At 45.6% G+C, this 23,530-nt stretch overlaps 1 protein-coding gene across 5 annotated transcripts in view; it reads right to left on the reverse strand.

The window, feature by feature from the left end:
• SRGAP2 (SLIT-ROBO Rho GTPase activating protein 2) overlaps positions 1–23,530 on the reverse strand; it is a 255,522-nt gene that overhangs the window by 44,188 nt on the left and 187,804 nt on the right. For 3 of the 5 annotated variants that reach the window (XM_040262943.1, XM_040262945.1, XM_040262947.1), the window contains exons 8-11: positions 17,755–17,979; positions 13,849–13,950; positions 12,644–12,841; positions 2,739–2,823 (exon numbers count right to left, since the gene is read on the reverse strand). In XM_040262943.1, coding sequence (XP_040118877.1) covers positions 2,739–2,823; positions 12,644–12,841; positions 13,849–13,950; positions 17,755–17,979 — 610 coding nt within the window. The remainder of the gene's footprint in view (positions 1–2,738; positions 2,824–12,643; positions 12,842–13,848; positions 13,951–17,754; positions 17,980–23,530) is intronic. The other 2 variants (XM_040262944.1, XM_040262946.1) reach the window with 1 other exon arrangement.

Raw genomic sequence — 23,530 nt, forward strand, 5'->3', positions numbered from 1 at the left:
CAGAGGCAAAAAGCACGTGTTGAAGCAAATGAGGTGAAAGGGGAGACCTGCTCCCAGGAATGACAGTGTCTGCCCGTCTCCCCAGGGAGCCTCTAGCCTCACGCTGTGACTAGACTTCCAGGTGAAAAGGAAGACAGCACCCAGGGCCTCTTTCTGGCCAAGAGCTGTTCTTGCTGCTTGTTCCCAGCCCAGGGCTGCTGGTGTCCTGAAACGTTGGGCTTGCCGAGTCTACTTCTCAGTGGGAAAACGGGTGGACACAAGGGAAAAATGGTAGGGCAGGTCATACCTTAGAGAACACATTATTAGAAACCTTCCCAGAGATGAAACTTAGCTTTTCTTCTGTGTGTACTGGTGTGTGTATGGTGGGGAGGGAGGGACAAGCTTGCTTGCCTTTCAGTATATGAACACACACACACACACACACACACACACATACACACATACACACACACACACGTGGTGGAGGGTGGAAGGGGAAGAAGGAAGGAATAGTTAGTTATTTGGGGAGAATATGCTCCATATGTGGAAGCTCTCGTTTTAGAGTCATACTAAACCCTCAGTGCCAGCAGGTTGGGCTGCATGAGATTGAAAATGCTGATACTGCTATTAGACTGGGGCTCTCAATCCAACAGCGGGCCCTAGTACTAAATTGAAAGGATCACAGCCAGCCTTAAAACATGAGATTGAAGATCGTAACATTCATCTGAAGTATTCTCATGCTTTTAATAACTTGGGCCATTATGTAATCTGTGTTGCTTTTTTTGGGTCCACAGGTAACCGAGCTTGGTCTGTATGAGACTGTATTAGATACACCACGGAAAGTGTGAGCAAGAACTGAGCTGGAGGACAGAACAGCTCCCATGTTCCTGGAAAGGCAACTGCAAGGGCGGGGGGAGGGCAGGGCTCTATCTTGCCTTTAAAGGTTGTTAATTGTTGATTACAGTTCAGCTCATCCAGAACAACACCCTCCCCCACCCCAACAGTCTCTCTTACTAAGGGCTCAGCTTTCATCTGCAAAAATATTATTCCGAGCCATTATTTCCAACATCTGTCCCATTTCCATTCTGGAATATTCATACACATCAATTATCCCTCTGTGGCAAGAACAAGGGGCTCTTGCGTTTTGATGACAAATGCATACAGAAGGCAGGGACACGATGACTTGCACACAGGAAGAGCTATTTTCTTCCTTATTGCCAGAACTTGTCATCTCTAGATGAAGGCACTGCGCAGCACTAATGACCGGTCGCCAGCCTTCACCCCCTCTGGCAACACATTGGGTATATGCATGTGTGTTGCAAACCCATCCTCTCTTTCTCACACACACACACACACACACACACACACACACACACACACACACAGTCTCTCACACTCAGGCTTGTTCCCCATCTCATATATGGGTCATGCTTAGACTATCTTGGCAAAAGGAAATCACAGTTATACTTTGTTTCAAATAGTTCTGGGCATTCTGATTCCCCCTGAGCAACCTAACACAAGAGTAAAGACTTTCTATAAGGAAAGTTTAGACCTGTTCAGCCTGAGTCCCTTGGGGGTGTATGTAGGGTGAGGGGTGGGAGGTTGCGGGGAGAAAAAAACACAAGTTACTTAACAGGCTTTCATCACATAAAAGAAAATGCATTAAAAATCACAAGATCAAAGACACTAGATATAAAAGAATTAATCACCAGGGGAAATCGTTCAGGGCAGGAGAACAGGGTAAGAAGGGTGGGTTAGGAGGCTCTGGAATGGAAAGTGGGGCTCTGATTCCTGGGGCCTTTGAGCCAATGAGCACGGTATACTTGCCTAGATTCTGCACTCGGTCTGAGACCTCAAGAATTGATTTGAGAACACCTGACCTCTGTGAGAACGCACTTTTGCCAGTCACTGCTGGTACTACCTGTCCTGGCCCCCATCTTTAAGCAAGGAGATCAGTGGGGCAAGGAGGAGGGGGCAGAGCATTCACAGGCATCCCCAACCTGGGAATCCCATTAATCAGAGGATGCTGAGAGCTGGGCAGGAGAGCTGGGCAGGGTGCCAAACACCCCAGTGAAGCTTCTCTTTCAACTTCTGCCTTCTGTTTGACAGCTGAGGAGAAAGTCCAGAGTGCCAGTCCAGCCCTCTGCCTTGCTATTTTCAGGGTCTGATTAAAATCATCTTATGAGACCAGACAGTCTGCTCAGCACCAGAGCCTCCGCCTGGCCAAAGCAAGGAGAGGGCTGCCTCTGAGCCCCAGGACCCTTCAAAGCAAGAGAGAAGCACTGTCCACCCTGACGCTACTGACAGCTGCAGTCTGCCCAGCACCCCACCCTTGGGACGCCTCTCCTCTGCTCAGAGCAGCTGTGTAGCTCACCTCACAGCTCCCCACCCTCTAGATCCAGCCTCCGTCCTGCCACAGAGGAGCTGAGAGTTTGACCAAAGGGTCTGGAGAGGAAAGAACCCATCAGCTCCTTGGCCCGGGTAGCAGCAGAGGAGGTGCAGGAGGGGGCGGAGCGCAGGCGCGCTCCACCGAAACGAGTAGCTGATGCACACTGGTGCTTCATTAAGCACGGGCCTTTCCCCATTACTCAGGCAGTCATGTGGGGCGTGTGCTTCCACACTGAACAAGCGAGGAAAAGCAATGCGTTCACATAACCAGATTGGGGCCACTTTGCTGAGGAGGGAGCCACGTGCTCAGCACTAGGGCCAGGACCCGGCCTGCCCCTTGCTGCCAAGTCTCCCGCAGAGCCCACACTCACTCTCTCCTAGGGTTTTCTGGAGAAGGTCGTGCTTGGCTTGTAGCTTGGTGATGAGGTTCCTGCCCTCCAGGTACTCCTTCATTTTCTGTAAGCGAAGAGGAGGACAGAGAACATTCAGACTCCAGAAGGGGAGAAAAAAAAAATCACAGATGCTCAGCTGTACAATTCCCTTTCTAAGAGGGCTTTTGGTTTCTGACCCAATTTCCACTGGGTTCCTTTTTCATTTTTTTTAAAGGCCCTGCGCATCTGAGCAGCTGCTGATTTTCCTGGTGGATTAGTGTCCTGCTTTATGTCTTCCTAGGAGCTCCACGTCGGTCACTGAAAGAAACTGTCTCCTTGAGTCCAAGCCCCACATCCATCTTTTTCAGCTCCGCCCAAGAGCTGCAGGTGGAGGGACTCACTGAGCCCCGCCTTCCTGGGGAGAGGACAAACACCTGCGGCTGGTCAGCTTGTCCCCTCTCCCGACACCCTCCCCTGCAAGCCCCTCCCAGGGGCATTCCTTCACACCAGCAGCAGTGTCGAGGCTCAGCCCAGCCCGGCACTCAGAGCATCTCTATCTGAGCTGTATTTTAATCGGCCTGCTCCTCTATTCTGCACGGAGTCTCTGCAGAAAGCTTGGGCTTTCTGAGCACACGGAGGGAGGGGCTGCCACACCCCACTTGCATAGCACACACTGGGGGTTCCAAACACAGATGAGGTTTGTGGAAATGTGACCCCATCTGCTCTAACAGTCGAAATATGACTGCTGCACTGTGCTTTGTGATTAACTTCTCTCAACCCCTTGTCTGCTCAGTGAGAGGCTGTATTTCCCTGGACAATTCAGCCAATCTTCAAAACAACCCTATGGACCATGATAACCATTATCCCCATTTTACGGATGAGGACGCTGAGATTTGGGGAGATTCAGTAAGTGGCTTTAAGCCAAACAGTTAGTGAGTGGTGGAGCTAGTCTCCATATACAGAGTTTGGCAATACAATGTGTGCTTTTATTTGTTAATTTTTTTTTTTGGCCACGCTGCGTGGCATGTCGGACCTTCGTTCCTGGACCAGGGATCGAACCTGCACCCACTCTAGTGGAAGTTCAGAGTCCTAACCACTGGACTGCCGGGGAAGTCCCCAATGTGTGCTTTTTAATCATTATGATAAAGTGCTTGATCTGCTACAGTGCAGAGCAGAAGAAGGAGAGAAGCAGAATACAACCAGTTTTCGGAGTACTTCAGCACGCGTTTGACTCCCAGGATAACTGCATACAGCCCACAGGGGCGACATCATTGTCTCCTTACTGCAGATGAGGACAGACAGGGGTGCTGCTGACTGCTGCAAGCCCGTAAGTGGTGGTGCCAAGCCCGGACCCCAGGCCTCTGGACTCTCAACTTGGTGTCTTCCCCACCCGCCCACTGCTGTTCACGGGCATCTCAGTTTGCCTTGGATGCCTTCTGCTGCAATGGTTCAGCTGCTGGGTCGGGGTCATCTGCCCACCTAAACTCAGAGGCAAAACAGCAGTGTCTCCCCGAGTGTGATCTGTGAATCACTGGTGATCCATAAAGTAGTTGAAGAGGTAAGTGGATAATAACACTTAAAATGATAATTGTTCTGCCTTTTTTTTTTTAATGTACTAACCAAAAAGTATAGGTCAAGCCTTTGGAGTGAAAGTACAAAGAAAAGGTGCAAAAACTGTGAGTTACTTTTAATCTCTTTACCTTTCTGTGCAGTGTGAACTTTTAACTGAGTGCATATTTCTCTCTCTCCCTTATAAAAACAAGGAAAAATGCAGCTTTCTCTGGGACGCTCATCTTCACCCTCCCACGTTCACCCAGCTGCTCCTGTGTAGACACCGGCAAATCTCTGACAGCACTTCTCACCCAGCCCTGTCACGGAGGCTTTGTTGCTCCTGTCTCTTTCCCTCCAGATGGTCTCCTCTCTATGGTCGGAGACCATGGCATTCATTATTATTTTTGTCCCTGATACTTAGTACTGTGCCCAGCGGATAGCAGACACTCAATAAATCCTTTAAAATTAGTAAATAAATGAACAGTCTCACTCTCCTCTGGTTAGAACCCTCCTCAGCAGTGACAAGCCATGCCTCCAAGTATGCCCCTACTCTCTGAATTAAACAGAAGACAAACAAAAAACAAGCCCTACGCCACGTCATTTCTGCTGCTTTCCTCACGACCCGCTCCCTCTGCTCCTTTGTGCTTCTGCAGGAGAACATCTGCTTAAACACGGGCTCTGTTGTCACCTTCCTCATCCCATCTGCTCCAGCTGCCGGCTCACCTGCTGTCAGTCTTCCCGGCATGACACCCTAATCCCCAACCAATGCCAACTGTGAGGCCTGGAACAGTACTTCAGGGCTGAGAGGTGAAACACCTTCAGGAAACATCCACTGTGAACATCTGAACCGCCAGAGGCCCCTCTTTGAAAGTTCATTCCAAGGAGACGCTAAAGGTTTCCTAATGAGGGAAAATTCGCCCATGGTAACCGTTAAAATGAGACCAGAGTGCCCAGAAAACAGTGCAAACTCTGAAAGGAGATGAAAACTCCTTCCTGTCACTCGTGTGTATACTCGCGATTTCAGAAATCATTTTTTTCATTCATGTTCACAGTTCGCTGCTTAACTTTGGCTGTCACTCAGTGAACCATTAAAATAAATAACAATCTGATAAAGAGGTATGATGAATTACCTTTTCGGGTTCCACTAAATCCTGAAGGATCAAAAGCTGTGTCAAGGTATGACCTGCATCCCTAATAGTGGAAACAGTGGTAGGAAGTTTTCCATCTGGGTAAGCTGGGTGTGCGGAGGTAAAAGCATCCCATTTGCAGGCATATCATTTACACTTTCCTGTCCCGCCCATAAAGCGCTCATCTCTACAAGAGGTCCGCTGGGAGGGTAACTGGGCTTTCCTGGAGGAGCTTGCTTAGCAGGATTCAGGTGCTGCTGTCCTGACACACAGCGAAGGAAGCCAAGACAGCTGAAGATAAGGGAGGAAGGTGGCTTTTCAATGATTTCTGGAGACCAGGGGCCAAAAGAACTGTTCACGGGTAATTTCAAAATCCTTCCTTGGGCAATGAGAGTCACTCTCCTTATCTAAACCATGTCCCAATATTAGGTAATTAATTTTCTTTCATTCTACTTCCTCTACCCTGCTCCTCTCCCCAAACATCTAAAGGTAGAGTGATCACCTGGACTTTTCCTCAGTGGAGAAGAAAGAAAAGGATCATGGTCAATTCCAGATCACCAAAATGAAGTCAAATTCCTAAAACACAGCCTGACTGCCACACCCCATGAGCTGCTCCCACTCGCCCCACTCCCATCACTTAACACTCAGTATTACCAAAACTGAGAATTTGTTCCAAAAGGAGAAAGGGAAGCAAGAGTTTATTGGATGATTTTGGTTTTTGCCATTGTGAACCTTCAATTCAGTTTTTATGATCTCATTAATTTCTTTCTTAATAATCCTCAATTTAGTATTAACAGTGATGAGTTTTATTCATTGAAAGGATTAGTATGATAATTTTTCTTTCTGAGCCCACCCTCCCTTACAGACATTTTAATTGTAGTAAGATGAAGAAGGCTAAGTTGGTATATTTGAGTCCTACCACTTGTAACTCTTCTGACCTTGGGCAAGTCACTTAACTCCCAGAACTTAAGTTTCCCCAACTGAAAAATGGGGATAATATCTTTTTTCACAAGGGTGTTCAAGATGAAATAAAGATAATAAACATGACTGTGATTGACGCCAACCAGCAGATACTCAAAAGTGTTCCTTATACAGAATCATTTGGTCCACTAACTGAAAAACAGCCCTTCTCTAAATTTCTTTGCTCTATGCTAATACTTAAGAAAGCTTGGCAATTCCCTGGTGGTCCAGTGGTTAGGACTTCCACTGCCAAGGGCCTGGGGTTCAATCTCTGGTCGGGGAGGTGAGATCCTCAAGCCACGTGGTGCCACCAAAAACAAAAACAAAACAAACTCAAAGCAGGTTTCCATCCTTTAAAAAGAAAAAAAGGAGGCACAAGAATGGTTTTCAAATTTAATTTTAAAATGCCTCCTCCCTTTAAATACATTCTTACCATGGTGCTATACAACTCATGGACCTTGCCTATGCATTAAATTTAATCAGTGAACCCAAGGTCACAAGTCTCCATCATGATGAGAAAGGGGTGGCTGGGAGGAGTGAGCTGTGCCTAGTCAGCCCCAGGCAGTGCACAGATACACACAGATGGCCTTACTGGGCCTTCTTCCCCACCAGCCAAGCACACTGACATTTCCCCTCCTACCCGTCAATTTTTAAAGCAGGAGACAGCTGTCAGACAGAATACATAATAGAGCAAGCCTTTCAACAGAAGCATATCTCCCCACTTGAACTGACATGGCAGGGGCATTCATTCAGTTATACCCACTTAGTACACATTTATCACCTATCTGCTTATTCTTGGAGAATACCAAGAGAAAAAAGATCTTGGACCACATCAAGTCTAGCAGTCTTAGAGCACTGTCTGTTCAATGGCCAAGGAACAGGTTCCTCTACAACTTCTTACCTTACCCAAATCTGTCCCCTCAAATTCAGGCAGCCTAGCTTTATTTATTTGATAAACAATTCATCCCCATTTCATCCCCCATTCAAGAATCCCATACTCCAATCCTCACACAAGGAAATACCTGTAGGGTTTGACAGTACTTAGCTGGTTAGTGTGCAGACTAGAGATCTCTTCATAAAATCAGAGATATGGAGGGAACATTTCATGCAAGGATGGGCATGAAAAAGGACAGAAACAGTAAGGACCTTACAGAAGAAGAAGAGATTAAGAAGAGGTGGCAAGAATACACAGAAGAGCTATATGAAAAAGGTCTTAATGACCTGAATAACTATGATGGCATGATCACTCACCTAGAGACAGACATCCTGGAGTGTGAAGTCAAGTGGGCCTTAGGAAATATTACAACGAACAAAGCTAGTGGAGGTGATGGAGTTCCAGCTGAGCTAGATTAAATCTTAAAAGATGATGCTGTTAAAGTGATGCACTTAATATGTCAGCAAATTTGGAAAACTCAGCAGTGGCCAAAGGACTGGAAAAGGTCAGTTTTAATTCCAATCCTAAAGAAGGGCAATGACAAAGAATATTCAAACTACTGAAAATTGCACTCATTCACATGTTAGTAAGGTTATGCTCAAAATCCTTCAAGCTAGACTTCAGCAGTTTGTGAACTGAGAACTTCCAAATGTATAAGCTGGATTTAGAAAAGGCAGAGGAACCAGAATTCAAATTGCCAACATCCATTGGATCATAGAGGAAGCAAGGGAATTCCAGAAAAACATCTATTCCTGCTTCACTGACTAGGCTAAAGCCTTTGACTGTGTGGATCACAACAAACTGAAAAATTCTTAAAGAGATGGGAATACCAGACCACCTAACCTGTCAAATCTGATCTGGGTCAAGAAGCAACAGTTAGAACCCAACATGGAACAACAGACTGGTTCAAAATTGGGAAAGGAATGTGACAAGGCTGTATACTGTCACCCTGCATATTTAATTTATATGCAGAGTATATCATGCGAAATGCCAGTCTGGATGAATCACAAATTGGAATCAAGCTTGCTGAGAGAAATATCAACAATCTCAGATATGCAGGCGGTATCACTCTAATGGCAGAAAGTGAAGAGGAACAAAAGAGCCTCTTGATGATAGTCAAAGAGGGGAGTGAAAAGGCTGGCTTAAAACTCAACATGCAAAAAACTAACATCATAGTATCTGGTCCCATCACTTCATGGCAAATAGAAGGGGAAAAAGTAGAAGCAGTGACAGATTTTATTTTGGGGGCTCCAAAGTCATTGCGGATGGTGACTGCGGCCATGAAATTAAAAGACATTTGCTTTTTGGAAGAAAAGCTATGACAAACCTAGACAGCGTTTTAAAAAGCTGAGACATCACTTTGTAGACAAAGGTCCATATAGTCAAAGCTACAGCTTTTCCAGTAGTCATGTATGGATGTGAGAGTTGGACCATAAAGAAGGCTGAGCACTGAAGAATTGATGCTTTTGAACTGTGGTGCTGGAGAAGACTCTTTGAAAGTCCCTGGGACTGCAAGGAGATCAAACCTGTCAATCCTAAAGGAAATGAACTCTGAATATTCATTGAAAGGACTGAAGTTGAAGCTGAAGCTCCAACACTTTGGCCACCTGATGCAAATAGCTGATTCTTTGGAAAAGACCTTGATCCTGGGAAAGACTGAAGGCAAAAGGAGAAGGGGGCAGCAGAGGATGAGATGGTTAGACAGCATCACTGACTCAAGGGACATGAATCTGAGCAAACTCTGGGAGATAGTGAAGGACACGGAGCTTGGCATGCTGCAGTCATGGGGTCGCAAATAGTCAGACACAACTTAGTGACTCAACAACAACAGCAACAGCCTATGAGAAGGCAACTGGTTAAATGAACGATGTAACATCTGTCTGTACAAATGAAATTCTGCTCAGCCATTTAAAAAAGAGTTAGATCTTTTTGGAATAAATTGAAGATAATATTCCAAATAAATTAAGTAAAAACAGCAAAGTGAAGAACAGTATTGATGATACACTTCCATTTGTATTGCTATTTATTTTATTTCCTCATATTTCTAATGTAATAATATTATATTAAAGGGTACATCAGTGGTTGTGTCCACAGAGAACACCTTTGGAAGGACATAGAAGAAACTGGTGTCAGTCACTGGCAGGAAGTGTGGGTTAGGAACAGGTAGAGGCTTGACTTCCTGGCTTTTTTGAAATCTTTGCATCTTTTTAAAAAATCTTTAATAGTTACAATAAAATAGGCAATGGGAAAAAAGGTAGACACTGCAGGATTGCGTGTTACTGAAGATAAGTGATGCAAAGCCAAGGAGATCAGAAAACCTCTGTCTTCTCACTTAGAGCAAAAGAGCAGAAAACTGGGTGGTTCCCGAGCCTTCCCCTGACCTCAGCTTCCTCACCAGGGCAAAGAGAAAAAGCTTGTGTCTTGACACCAGGAGACCAGTACACCAGAGTTCTGGTTTCAGCTCTTGCCGAAGACCTTGGACAAGCTACCCATCCTTTTTGAATTTTTGTTGTTTGTTAATTCTTGGAAAAAAAAAAATCTTTCAAATGAGAAGATTTGGCTAGATGATTTTAAAAAAACACTTCAAGCTTTAAATTTTCATGATTATTTTCCCGGTACTCTTGCAAATGACCGACCTTTATAGATCATGCTTCAAGTTTCCAATTGCTGTCATCTGATGACAGCCAAGAGTGCTCAGAAAGTTTTCCTAGCAGCCCTCTGGGTCACTAGGCACACTACCAGGAGTCAAAGCCGTGACAAGAGACCTCTTTCCAACTTTCCAAAAGAAGGGAACCTCCAGGAGGAGATACTCCGATGTCTTTGAAGGGCACAGGGAGGCACAGGAAACAGAAGGGTAAATGTTTGTAAAGGCAAAGACTAAGGGAAGCACACCACCTGCAGTTGTCTTGGCTTTGTGGGTTTGGCAAGCACAGGCAGACATCCTGGCAAACATTCATACACCACCCCAAAGTCCTTTTAACATGAACTGAATTATCTGATGCATTCCAAACACCAATCACAAAAATGGTGAGCTCTTTTACAAATCTGTTACTAGACAAGCCTGGACAAAAAAGCTTTCTGTTAGCCAAGGAAATTTACACACAATTTTGATAAGTAGCATTATGGTCACAAAAGACAGGAAATGAATTAGTGGACATCAATGCATTCAGACAGAGGTGAAAGGGTGGGCAGGATTTGGGAGATCGCCAGTTTGAATATGGTCATTCCTGCTCTTACTAAAGGTCAATTCTAAATACAAATGTAGCATCCCTTAAAGCTCAGAAGTAATTTCTGAAGTCTTAAATACAGATTTTTATGTTCAAAATTCTCATTTAATCAAAAAATGGAAATCTTCTGCAATGGAACAAGATTGGGTCATTTAAGTAGTGTTATATCTAAGCAGTCCAGACAGAACAGTCAGAGAATCCTATTATTTAAAGCCTCTCGAATATTTAACAACCTCCAGAGATAAAGAAGCTTGGGGAGGTACACAGCCCTCACTACAGACAAGAAGTTTCTCCCAAGTCTGTCCCAGATTTTTCATGCCTTTATGCTTTTGCACATGCTGCTCTGGTCTCAAAGAATTCTTTTCTCTTCTTGATTCTCTGCCTTATCAGCACAAAGTCACTTTGTGTGTAAGGTTTCCCCAACTCCATTCATCATGGTTGCCATTCATACACGTGTGCATGTATGCACTTAATATTTTTACATTTATTTTTTAAATGATCAAAATTAACCTATTATAATTCTTTAGAAATATATGCAGTAAAAAAGAAGTTCTCCCTTCATAGGCCTAATTCCACCATTCTCTTCATTTGATATTCTTAGCATTCGCAGCTTATATAGCACAGTGTCAGAGTAGATCCTTAATAAATAAACGATCAGTGAATAATTTAATAATTTTCAATGAATAAATTATAGTGATGATAGGGATAATAAATCCCTTCAGCATTTTTGAGTACTTACTACAAAATAGGCAATATGCTATATATTTTACAAAAATGAATGAGCCAAAATATCATTCTATTCTTTCTTTGTATTGATTTTAGCATTTTACTCATAAATATATTTAAAGCATGTTATAATTAAATGGCTTTCACTTAAATTAATCGTTTAAGTGAAAACAGCAGATTATAAAACAATATGCACAGCAGTATGCCATTTTTATAATAAAATGATAAATATCTGTTCACATCCATGTGCATGCATAGAAAAAAGCCTGAAAGAGAATATATTCTAACTCTATTATCTGTAGATATTTGGGATTATGGATGATTTTTAGTTTCTTCTTTCTTACTTCTAAGCATGTTTTATTTTGTATAACAAGAAAAAAAAGTTATTTTAAAAAAACAATACTGTTAAATCACACCCTTTCAATAGTCTTCTCTAGGACTTAAATTTTTTTTTGAAGAATTCTTAGTTTAACTACTTGGAAAAACAGATTTCTTCTTTAAAAGAGATAGCAAATCAATAGTGTTCCTAATGGAGAAAGGGCAGTGTTCAAAGAAGAATTAAACAAATGGTTCCAGTTGTAGGAGAAATTCAATTTGCTACTTGCAGACTATGCTTCTTGACTAAGAAACAAGTTAATTCTGCTCATTCAGAATCAGTATGCATATTCACTGGCTATATTTCCTCTCACATCTGCAAACTTAATTTCTTCTTTCTTAGTTGTCAGAAGATTAGGAAATAAATTTTAGCTCAGGCAATAAATCCTACTTGGCAAGCTCGAAATAACTCAATTATTAAAAAGTAGCACCAAAGACCAACCAGCAACCTTCCAAAGGACTGTTAACACTACTTAAAAAAAAAGGTCCATCTGTCTAAAGAGGACTGGGAGATGCACGAATAACAAAATATAATGTTTCAGAATTCTCTGCAAACCAACAATGCTGTATATTACCTGTTCCTTTGAGTTTTAGCCATTATTATAAAGAATAATTTTGTATTGCCATAAATTATCAAGTTATCACATCAACTAGAAGAGATAACAGATTTTAACCGTAAGGTATCGTGGCCAAAATGTCTCAGTGTGGTTCTCAAGAACCAGGAGATGCAGCCCTCTCGGATGACCCCTAAGGATGAGAAGGAAAGTTGTGAACAAAGTCTACTGGCTGGTTAAAAACGTCTTCAAGAAGAAAATATTCTTGGTAGACACACAACTTGTAAATATCTGTGACCTGAAGTGTACGGATGGTCTCTGAACATGCCCAGATCCCTGTGAAGATATTCAAACACTGCCCTGAAGATGCCTGCCAAGCACCCTGGGAGCCGGATGGCGTGTGTGTGCTGCAGAGCCTGAAGCTGGTCTTGGTGGCCACCGAGCCCCTCACCGTGAAGTAGAACTGCTCTGTCTCCTGCTGGTTGGCTCTCCTCTTGGCGATGCTGGGCTTGCTCATGAAGGTCTCTGAGACTGTGGACTTGACGGACTCCATAGAGTTGCTGTACTGGAAGCAATCAGACACGTCGAAGTCCTCGACAGTCACAATGTCCTGGATGGTCTGCAGAGTGGCCTCCATTGTCTTCTTCACCTGTCACGATAAGGGCCAGCATAATGCATGAGGGGCGGGCTGCAAAGGCGTAGGTGATGGAGAAGCTTGGGGAAGTGAGCTGAGGCCGGAGGGAGGGGCTGTCAGCGGGCTTGCAGCGCCGCTTCCCACTGAACAGTGCCAAGCGGGTTATAAACATCACAGGGACCCTCTTCTCTTCAGTAAGGACCTAAAACCCACTACCTCCCTCACACTGCCTGCTTGGCCTGGCTATTTAATGTTTAGTTTTTAAATTTAAGATTAGCTCTTGGCTATACTGGACATGCTAAGGGAGAATGAAACAAATTCAAACCAACCCCATCATATAAAGAACGGGTTAAAAATGCGTGATGGGCCTAATCCCACAGTGCTCCGGGTTCTGTTTCCTGACCTTCAACAAATGAAGTGCTTGTCTCCCCATCTGCAAACCAAGTGACCCATCCCCAGGCTTTCCTGATCTTACCGGGGAAAGTAAGACTTAACTGAGATTCCAGGTAAGAAGTCACAAGAGCTCAAAAGAATAAGGAGCTGATAATTGATTGCACTGGCCTTTTGAACTAGTTGTTGAAAGCAAATACGCTGGGCCCAGGAGAAAAAAGTCGCCCTTTTCTAAGAGGACGGAGATGTCTGAAGTGTCAAAGTCAAAGGCCTCTGTTTGTTTGAAAATGCTGGAAAAAGCCAGGCAGGAGGGGGTGGTTTCAGAGACACAATATTGTTCACACAGCTGCCAAGTGCCATTTTGATTAAATGTGTAAAAGCAGGGAAAAAAGCATTTTGCAGAAGGCTCAAAATAGAGCTCAACCTTTGGCAATGCAAGAGCCACTTCCTGGAGTTCAAGGGCAGGATGTAGCAGAAGGGGAAAATCCGAGCCTACATTTGGCTAGGAAATGTTTGCGGCAGCCCGGACATTCCCTGCATGCTCCTTCCACCTGCTCCCGCATGGGGAACAGCAAGAGGTTTGACAGGGAAACTCAGAGGGTGGCTGTGAATCTCCTGAGCAGGAAACTCACCTCTTCATTCTCGATCTTCAGGGTGGATAAGCGAGACTGCAGTTGTTGGCATCTCTGTACCAGTTCACTCTGGACGGGCTGCTGGGCACAGAGCTGGGATGCCTGCCAAAAGAAAGCAACACCAGGTCAGGGAGAGGACACAGATCTTTTGTCAGAGGCCCGTTACTGTTAATAAAACAACTTATAGTCAAGCTGCAAAGCTCATAATTTCTAGGTGAAAACAAAATCCAAAGCCAAAGTGTGTAGACCTCTGCTAGGACCAAATAGCACAAGAAAAGAAGGAGGATAGAACCTGTTTGAAAAAGTCTCTCTCTCTTTGGAGCCCACCTCCAGCCTGGTGCTTGGCAGAGGCAGGTCTATAAAGGGCTGGTGGCTCCCAGGAAGCCGGAGTCGGAGCAGAGAAGAGGGCTTCAGGCAGCGCTGGCTCCAGGCGCACAAGCTTTGGCCCAGGGAGGGTTTCCTGCCGGAGGTCCAAGTGGCCACCTCTCTGGCCCCACCTTCGTTCCCCACTGGGCACCAGAGTGAGAGCTGGAGAGAAGTGGGTCAGGAGGCTAACGTGCCGCTGCTGGAAGCCAGCGTGTGTTTATAAATCTGGGCCGCGCATGAGAGCTCTGACTCAATGAGAGAAAGTGTGAGGCCAGGAGCAAGTCCATGGGTGCTGCTAGAGGGCCCCAGAGGGCATGGAATCCTGTGGAACTTGGCATTTTCAAGAAGCCATCATTTCACTCCAGGTCGTCACCAGATCTCTGTGGGAGAAAAGTGTGTCTTTCCTCCACGGACTGCTGTCAATAAGCTTCACCCTGAGTGAGGGGATGGCTGAGCCACTGTCTCCTGGTGGGGCCACGGCGATGGCGTGGGCCTGAGGTCACCCACCGTCCCCAGCATGACAGATGAGGAACAGAAGGCTGGCAGGCTGCGAGGCAGGACCACGTGCAGGCAGCTCCTGTCACCTTGCCACCACGTGTCCTTCAGCCTCTCGTTTGAGGAGAGACATCTGGATAGAACCAGTCTCCTCCTTCCCCAGCGACGAGCGGGCACATTCCCAAGCCCACAGACCATTCTCTTGCTTGAAAAGACAAAACCTCTCTTCAGATGGAGGGGGCTGGGACCTGACCTTTTCCTCCATTGGCTTTTAAGCTCTCAACTGACTTGACCTCCTCCCCCAGCTGAGAGGCTGGCCTGAGCCAGCTCTCAGATCTGAAGAGAGCTGACTTCATCCTGGCTCTTGGATAAGCAGGCACAATGGAGAAAGCTCGGTGGCCAGGATGGGATGGTGCCAATAGTGAAACTCTCTGGCTGCCTGATGTCACCGGTCAGGCATCCAGAGCCCCACGAGCCTCTGGGGGCACCAAGGGTAGAGCCAAGCGCCTCCTCCTAGTACATCGGAGAGTGCTTGGCGTCAGTCCATGTGCTGAGTGCCCCAGAACGCCAATCAGTGTGGGGCCTTGGCCAATTTCAGGGCTTCCGGTCTGAATGCCACCCGAACTTTGGCCCTAGTTCAAGGACTTCCAGGCAGCTCCCTCTCCTCGCCTCCACCGTCTACACACAGCCCTCACTGACTGGGGATAGATGGCTGCAGGGACCAAGAAAGACTGGCCTCTCATCACTTTTTCTTCTCCACTCACATGAAGGCGAGGCTGGAATGCAAAACCTTTGCATGACCTAGGATTCGCCCTGGCCTCTGCCTGGCTCAGCCACCGATCAGCTAGCATCACACAAAGGGAGGGCCTAGGCAGAAGACTGAACTATCAATTTTTAAAGTAACTTCAATCCAGCAGGCGGGAATTATGGAGGGAAAACCATCTCCACACTTGTTTCTTTAAGAAGCAGCAGGGCTGCTGATGCATGCTTTGGCAGTGGTCCTCTACCGGGGTGCAAGGTAATGCATTCCAGCTGTGCTCCCAAGTATGGGAATGAGGCTCTGACAGGGCGAGGAGGGAGCCTGAGCACCCAGCGTCTGGAAACCCCCTTTATGGAGACAAGCTGCTGGGCTTAGCAGGCAATGCAGTCGACACCAGAAAATAGTATTAATATCACTCCTCTCAGCTGGTCCCCAAGTTCCACTGCTTGGGAAGGAATCTCCGTGGCAGCTGGAGAAGGGGTTTGGAAGGCAAGTCTGACCAGAAGCCAGAGCAGGTGAGGAATGGGGCTTCCTGGGGCTTGGTGACACCCCACCCCCATATTCTAGCTGCACACGCTGCCATCTCCCTTCCCCATCTGTTCAAGGCTGACATTTCCTGAGCCACAGCAATGGAGACAAACTGGAAACGGTTTGGTTTTCCCAAGAAGGAGAGGAAGAAAGAAGCCATCCCCACACTTCTGTTCTTAGGAGAGAAGCATCCCATTCTCCACGGCGGCCTACTGCTGACGCCGCCACAGCTCTCATTCTGGAGCAGAGCCTTGATGCTCATCCTAACGGAAGCACTGTTCCCTTTTCGAGAGGACACGGCTGTTTTTCTGTCACCCAGCATACCTTCCTCCTTCTTCTGGTAACTTTGGCCTGACTGTCCTCTGAGGGGGAAATTTTCACTCACAACTCAGGCTCTGTGCTTTGGACGGGACTTTCCCAGACTTGAGGATGCAGGGTATGGCCTCAGCTGACTGCAGATACCAACCACAGTGATTGGCTCAGGGATAAGCTCATCACCCAATCAGAGCCATGGAGACAAAGGGAGACTCGTGAGGGCTTCCGGGAGGGAAGAAGATACTCTGTTCGTTTGTTATTCTGGCGGCACCACACAGCTTGTGGTCTGCGGGATCTTAGTTCCACTGAGCAGGGATCACACCTGGGCATGCAGCAGGGAAACCATGGAGTTCTAACCACTGAACCACCAGGAATTCCCAAGGAAACAGATGTTCTTTCTGTTGGATTTCAATCTACAGGGGGATAAGGCTGCAAATATAGGTTCCTTGTCCCCACAGGATAAAAGCCTATTTGAGAACAGAGCCAAAACATAGGATGTGAAGCAGAGAGAGAAAAAATGAGTCTTTTGATATGATTCCTAGTCCTCAGTTCACCCATGCCTGAAGATCTGTATTGAGCCTTTCTGTTATGTAAGCATTTATATCCTCCTTCTGATTTAATCCAAAGGTCAAATGGTGGCTCCTAAGCCAGGAACAAGATTCACTTTGATCTATATGAACAACCACCAGAAGTGGAACCTCAAGATTCAGAGGTTCCAAAACCAAAGAGCTTCTCTTTCCTCTCACTTCAGGTTATTTCGGCCCTTCTTGTTTTAGCCATCAGAGGTTAAAAAGTCAGAAATAAGACCCCTACATTCATGCACTGCTACCTGGTCAGCCATTCTTAGGGATGACATCTTCGCTCTTGTCCTTTCTGTAGTATCCATTCTTTTTTGTTCAATACCTAAGTAAAACTACCCCTTTTATCACAAACCTCTGAACCCACGAGAATAAGTGCCTTCAGAACTCTGACAGATGGCAGAAGATCACGCCATCAGCTTGCTGAGCTCTGCCACCCCATCAGAAACCTTGAGTATCTGGCTCCATCTCAGCCCTCACTTCTTTCAGCCTCAGCAGCTGGAGGGCTCCACCTCCCTTCCCCTTTCATCATATGGAACTGTTAGTAGCTTTTAGAGCACACTGGCTGTTTCCACCTCCTCTGACCCTGCCAGTCCCTCCAGGTGCCCCTCTCTATGCATATTTCTGTCAACTCAGTCAACGAAAAGCTCGCAGAGGACTCTAACCCCCAGTGTCTATGGTCAAGCCTAGTGGACAGAAGGCACCCAGGAGCTGTTTGCTGAATGGGTGGAATGGGTTCCACCCACTGCATGAAGCCAGCCCCAAGCCTTGCCCTTCCCAGAATACCATAGCCTGAGTGCAGAAACTCTAGACCCAAGTGAGCTCAAGCCCCCTGGGGGTGCGGGAGTGGGAAGAGGGGCTCACCATGTCCCCCATGTGGGGCTGGAACTCAAACTTCATAGGCGGACAGAAGACGTTGTTGTACATCTCCATGAGGCGCTGCTTGTCACTGGTGGCGTCCAGGTTTTCCACGGCATTCTCGATGGCGTCCAGACCCTCGTGCTTTGACTGTTCCAGGTTCAGCTCAGCAGAGAGGAAGGTGCGCAGTGCGCGGTTCAGGCTGGCGTGGTATCCTAAATCACAGCACTGCTGTGGAGCGGAGAAGGCACGTGAGCAAACCAAGGACAGCTGCGGGGCTTGGCAGAGGGGAGGGCGGCCCCCAGGGCAGATCTGATCAACGAGACTGGCTGTGCTACCGGAAGAAGGCTGGCCCTCCATGATCTGGGTGATATTTCTCCATTCTTGACTCCTAGTTCAACATGTAGGACTCCTTAGAGGACTGTGAGGTAGTCAAAAGGAAGAGGGCTCATTGGGACAAAACGAAATTAGTTAATCATGCTATTCAGTAAACATGAAAGAGTTGGGGAGAATTTTCTTCTATTTTCAGGTTCTTCTGGGGGTACCACTGTAATAAAATTCAACAATAAAAATGTAGCCTGCCACTCCTTCAGGGTTACCATGATTTCATTACAACATACTGACCAAGTCAGGTTGTTTCAGCATTCAGGACTTAGAAATAAGAGGTGTTGCAAGAGAATTCTAGTGAGAGAAATAAAAATGGGGGAGAGGGGCTGACCCTGTCGTTATCAACTCCTGCCCCTAACAAACTCCCAACATTCTAGAACAGGCCATAGTTGTAGATTACGATTTCTGCACTAAAGCTCTGGCCCAACAGCATTTCTGAGACCAGAAGTTTCTAAATATAAGTGTTACTGGGAAAATTCACATCATTTAAGGGATTCTGATTTTTTGAAATAACATGGGAAAAAAATGGTATGCAAGACGCAATAGTATTAAAAAAAAGCACTGGACAGGAGGTCAAGCAACCTTGGAAAAACTATTCCCCCTCCCTGAACCCATTTCCTCGACTGTGAAATGAAAAGATTTGGCTAGCAGTGGTTTTCAAGCCGTAGCACAGAGCTCTATGGTTCTGTACTCAGGCTGCCCTTAAGAGAGGGCAGCCCAACTAGTAGGACTTAGAGCCTCCTATCCCTGTTTCAACCAAACCAGCTCTGCCCTTTTTTCTATTCAATATATTAGGATTCTATGTAAAGTCTGATTTGAAGAAAGAATTCTTCTGTTAAAGAGTAAGACTGAAAATATCAATACTTGGACTAAACATAATCCCTGAGGCCCTCTTCAGCAATGGCATTCTGTAACTCTATTCCTCATTCCTCCCAAAGGACCCAGAGATCCAAATTCCTCAGTCACCCATTATCCCCTCTATTGCTCAAACAGTTTTGAGATCCAGAACTTGAGATGAAATATCAGAGAAGACTCCATGGATAGAGTGAGACCATCTGCCTGACTGCCATTTCATTCCATAAGCAGGCATCAAATTAACTCCTCCCCCCGTTTTCCCCCCTCTTCATGACCACACTGGGAACAGCCACTGCTGGAGAAGAAAAAGCATGTGATGCGCCTCTTCCTCGCAGCATTTAACAAGAAGCTCCACGACAGAGTGCTTGTCAGGCTGGGCTCTGGATTCAGTGCCAGCGGGCCCTGGCAGGTGCCTGGCTGTGTGGAAGAACAGCAGTTACAGCTTAACTAGAGGCAGAGGATGGAAAGACATTAAATTCAGTGGGGAGGGAAGTGAGACAAAAGCGGCTGATTGGGAGGCTGCACACGCAAGGGCCCTTTCTCCTCTGGGAGATGCTGCTGGTCTAGCCAAGCCTCCCTTGAACCTGTAAACCTTCCTGACTAGTTCTGTGTAGACTCCTGCTGATGAATTTCATGCCTGTAGGTATGATGAACAGAAATAACAACGCCCACAGGGCTGAGCAAGTACGTGGTGGAGGTGGGGGGACCTTTTCAGTGCAGAAGAGAATGAGGGGAGGCAGGCTTCATAACCTTTACGTATTTTTGGTAACTCCCCTCTCCTCTCCATTCTCACTACCTGTACCCTAATTCATACTCTTATCATCTTACAGTGCTGTGTGTTTCACTGTTCTAAAATACAGCTTTTGTTATACCTACTCCCCTGCTGAAGAACCTATAATAGCTCTCATTTTTTTTTCCTAAAGTAACATCCACCTTCCTCAGTAGGGAAATTTAAAAATGCCTCCACTTATTAAGTGTGCTTACTATATGCCAGTGTGCTAAGTGCTTTCTGTATATTTTGCATTTTAATCTGCACAGTAACTCCAGTAAGGTGGGTATTATTTTAACTTTCCAGACTAGAAAGCTGAGGCTCAGTGAAGTTAAGCAAAGTTAATGGTCAGAGCAAAGTGTAATTTGTTTTCTGTCTCGCCATCTAACATCATCTGCCTCTGTTTTCTTCTTCAGACTCTTTTGTTCTAATCCAACGACATACTCATTGTTTGGGGTCGAGTATTAGAAAACCACAGGCCTCAAATCAGCTGTATGACTGTTAGCAAGCTACTTAATATCTCTGAGCCCCAGAGGGGTAACATTCACCTCGGAGGTTGTTGTGAAGCTAAGACATGTTTACTTATATCTGGTACCATGCAGACCAAACAAACACTGATCACCGGTATCTCCAGATCCACTGACTTTCAGCTCCAGGCATTCTCTCTTCCTGAAATGGTTCTCACTCCTCTCACCTGCTGGAACTGGACCCAGTCTTCAAGATTCAAATCAAATTCTCAGCCTCCAGGAAGCCAGCCATCCCTACAACCCTGGCACATACCAACCTTCCACTCAGAATGACACTCATCTGCAGCCCTTAGGAGCCACAGGACACACTCTCTCGCTCTGTACCGTGCCATTTCACATCAGCCTCCAAAGAGGGCTTGGCCAGCGTCTTACTCTTTCTTTGCATCCCTTACCATTAGGCCTTGCTCATAGTAGGCATGTAATAAGTACCAGTTGATTGACTGATGCCAGGAGTACAGATTCTAGCCTCTGAGGAAACAGTCCACTCAGGCTGAATACTGATCTTAGTCAAGTGGGCAGCTGTGGTCACTGAAGCCTTTTGTTTTGCTCACTCTGGATGGCCTACAGAAGACACAGAGCTTTCTCGGGCCAGTCCAGCTCTATTATAATAACTGCTCTGCAGCTTCTCTGTGCCAGTGCGTGGGGGTCTGACTCACGGTGTGCCCTCTGCCACGTCTGTGCCTTCAGCCAACCAGGGAGATTCAGAATAGGTTTTCCAGAGCCTTGGCTACCCACATATCTGAAAGGGCAAGAGCCGGAAACTGAGGCGTCAGAAAAGAAGCAATTTCTCACAAGGCTAGGTAAACAAGATTTGAATATTTCATCCCCGTCCCCTGTAGAATCCCAGTGAGCAGAGGCAGCACATTATTTTGCTCACAGTGGGGACAAAGTATGTTTTCCAGGGCTTCTGATGAGTTCTGTGGCCATGCCGGGCTCCCCTGGCCATTTCTGGGTTATATAAATGTTTGATGAAAACTCTCTCAGGGGAAATCAAATTTTTATAAGAATTTAATGATAGCCCTTCCAGATGCGTGATGGCTTGAACTGACGGTTCATTAACCCTTCACCAGCTGACAGTCTCACCCAGAGATCTAGAGAAGGCCTAGAAAAGTAACACCCACTTCAAGTTCTCATAGAAGCGAGAAATAATCGCCCTTAATAAAATGTCCTATTGAGAAAGCTGGGTTCCCTCCTGTCCGACTTGGGTGCATATGGTGGCACGGATTCTCTGCCCACACACAGCACTCCATGAGGACAATGCCTGGTTCTTCATTCATCCATCTGCTTCTGGGGGAGAAAAGCACATTCCAAAGAGCCTGCGGTTCTTAGACTATCTCAAGTCACTTCAGAATGTCTTTTTTGGCCCGAAGTCAAGGTTTTCCTGGTGTGTATCAAATGCTTCAAGTGGATTCCTACAATCTGAGATTAACTCTTATACTATACAATGAAAAGAAGTGAAAGGTTAGTCCTTGAATGGACTGGCATCCACAAAAATCACTTCTTTCACTTCTCCTTGATGACTGAGCACACAATGAGCTTTGACATTGCCAAGAAGGAGGCAGAATGGTGTCCATAACACCGATGGCAATGGATTGGCAAGACATTCATCCCACATCTCAAAGCAAGTTCTGGACACTGTCAAGATCAGGAAGCCAAGGGATAACCGGGCTCCCCACTCACTTCTGCCCTAACTGTTGGTTCCTGGCCATAGTATCTTTTTGGCCATTTTTATGGCAACAGTTGAGCAAGAAAAAGCAGGCAACTACTGATACATATAACAACATGAAGGGAGCTCAAAAACATGCTGGGCAACTGAGGCCAGGATTTTTTTTAAAGTATATACTATATAAAAAGCCCACCTTTGTGAAGTTCTGAAACAGGCAAAAACTAATTCATAGTCAAAGAAATCAGAACAGTGGTTGCCTCGGGGTGGAGGGCTGACTGGGAAGAGAAAAGAGGAACTTTCTGAGGTGATGGAAATATTCTATATCTTGATAGAGACACAGATTATAAGGGCGTAAGATTCATCACAATTCTTGCAATTTAACACAAGTTCAATCACTGTATGCAAATTAGATCTCAATTAAAACAGTACTGAAAGGCATAAAAAGGAAAGAAAAATCTTGGCTTAGGAAATCATCTTTTTCCTTCTTTTTCTGTTCTCTTAATGAACAAATTATGTACTTAGCTACATAGGAAGCCCTGTACTTATATATGCATGTATTAAAGTAAAGAAGAGACTTGGTCCCTGCCCTCGGGGAGCTTACAGAGACTAAAAGACCTTCCTCTGTTCTTAGTTCAGTGGCTCTCAAACTCTTTTTGGCCTCCAACTTACAGTAAGAAATATGTCTTATATTGTCACACACACACACTCACACACACCTCTAACATAATAGTTTTACCAAATAAAACTTAACCTTACTAATGTAATGCACCCTGATGTTTTCTTTCCCATTCTACTCTATCCTAGTCTAGTATATTCATTAAAATAAAATAAGCCAAACCTTCATGACTCCTCTAATAGATCATGACCTATGGTTTGAAAACCACAGTCCTACTTCCTGTGCTTAGCTCTGGTGCTGCAATTGGCCAGTTAGATAAAAAATGATCTCTCTGTATGCCTATGAATACCTCTAGGATAAGAATTTATTTTATTCTTTTTGTACCCTGATGCTTCAGGGCACATAGTTTCATCCCAAAGAAATACTGAACATTTGTAGAGCATAATAATGTTATAAGCTTTCTTTCTTTTTCTTTTTTAGAAGGCTAAGTAGTTTCACTCCAGGAAAAACAAAAGCACAAACAAGAAACAAACAAAATAAAGCAAGAGCAGTTTCACTATCCATGCGGCCTGGGGCACTGCCAGCCTGGACTCCTCCTAGCGGCCTAGAGCCATGCCCCAGCTGAATGCTGGTGGCGTCTCACTCAGCATCCTGAGGACAGGCTCTCACTCAGCATCCTGAGGACAGGCTCCAAACAAGCTTCTTTTAAATGATAATAAGGAGCAAAATAGCCTGCTCCTTGGACTGATTTAAAAACACCAACTCACATCTGATGGAGGGTCTGTGAACTGTGACTGACTTAGCAGTACCCCTCTCTTCCGCAGAGGCCAGGGTTTTGGTGAAAGGGGAGAGAAAGCTACCCTGGGGCAAAAGAAAGAGAAGGAGAACCCGAAGCAGAGGTGTGGTGGACCGCCAAGGTATGATTTTTGTGTTTTTTTTTTTTAATCCAATGTGAGATAAAC

Source organism: Oryx dammah, unplaced genomic scaffold (genome assembly GCF_014754425.2).
Source record: "Oryx dammah isolate SB20612 unplaced genomic scaffold, SCBI_Odam_1.1 HiC_scaffold_21, whole genome shotgun sequence".
Lineage (NCBI taxonomy): Eukaryota > Metazoa > Chordata > Mammalia > Artiodactyla > Bovidae > Oryx > Oryx dammah.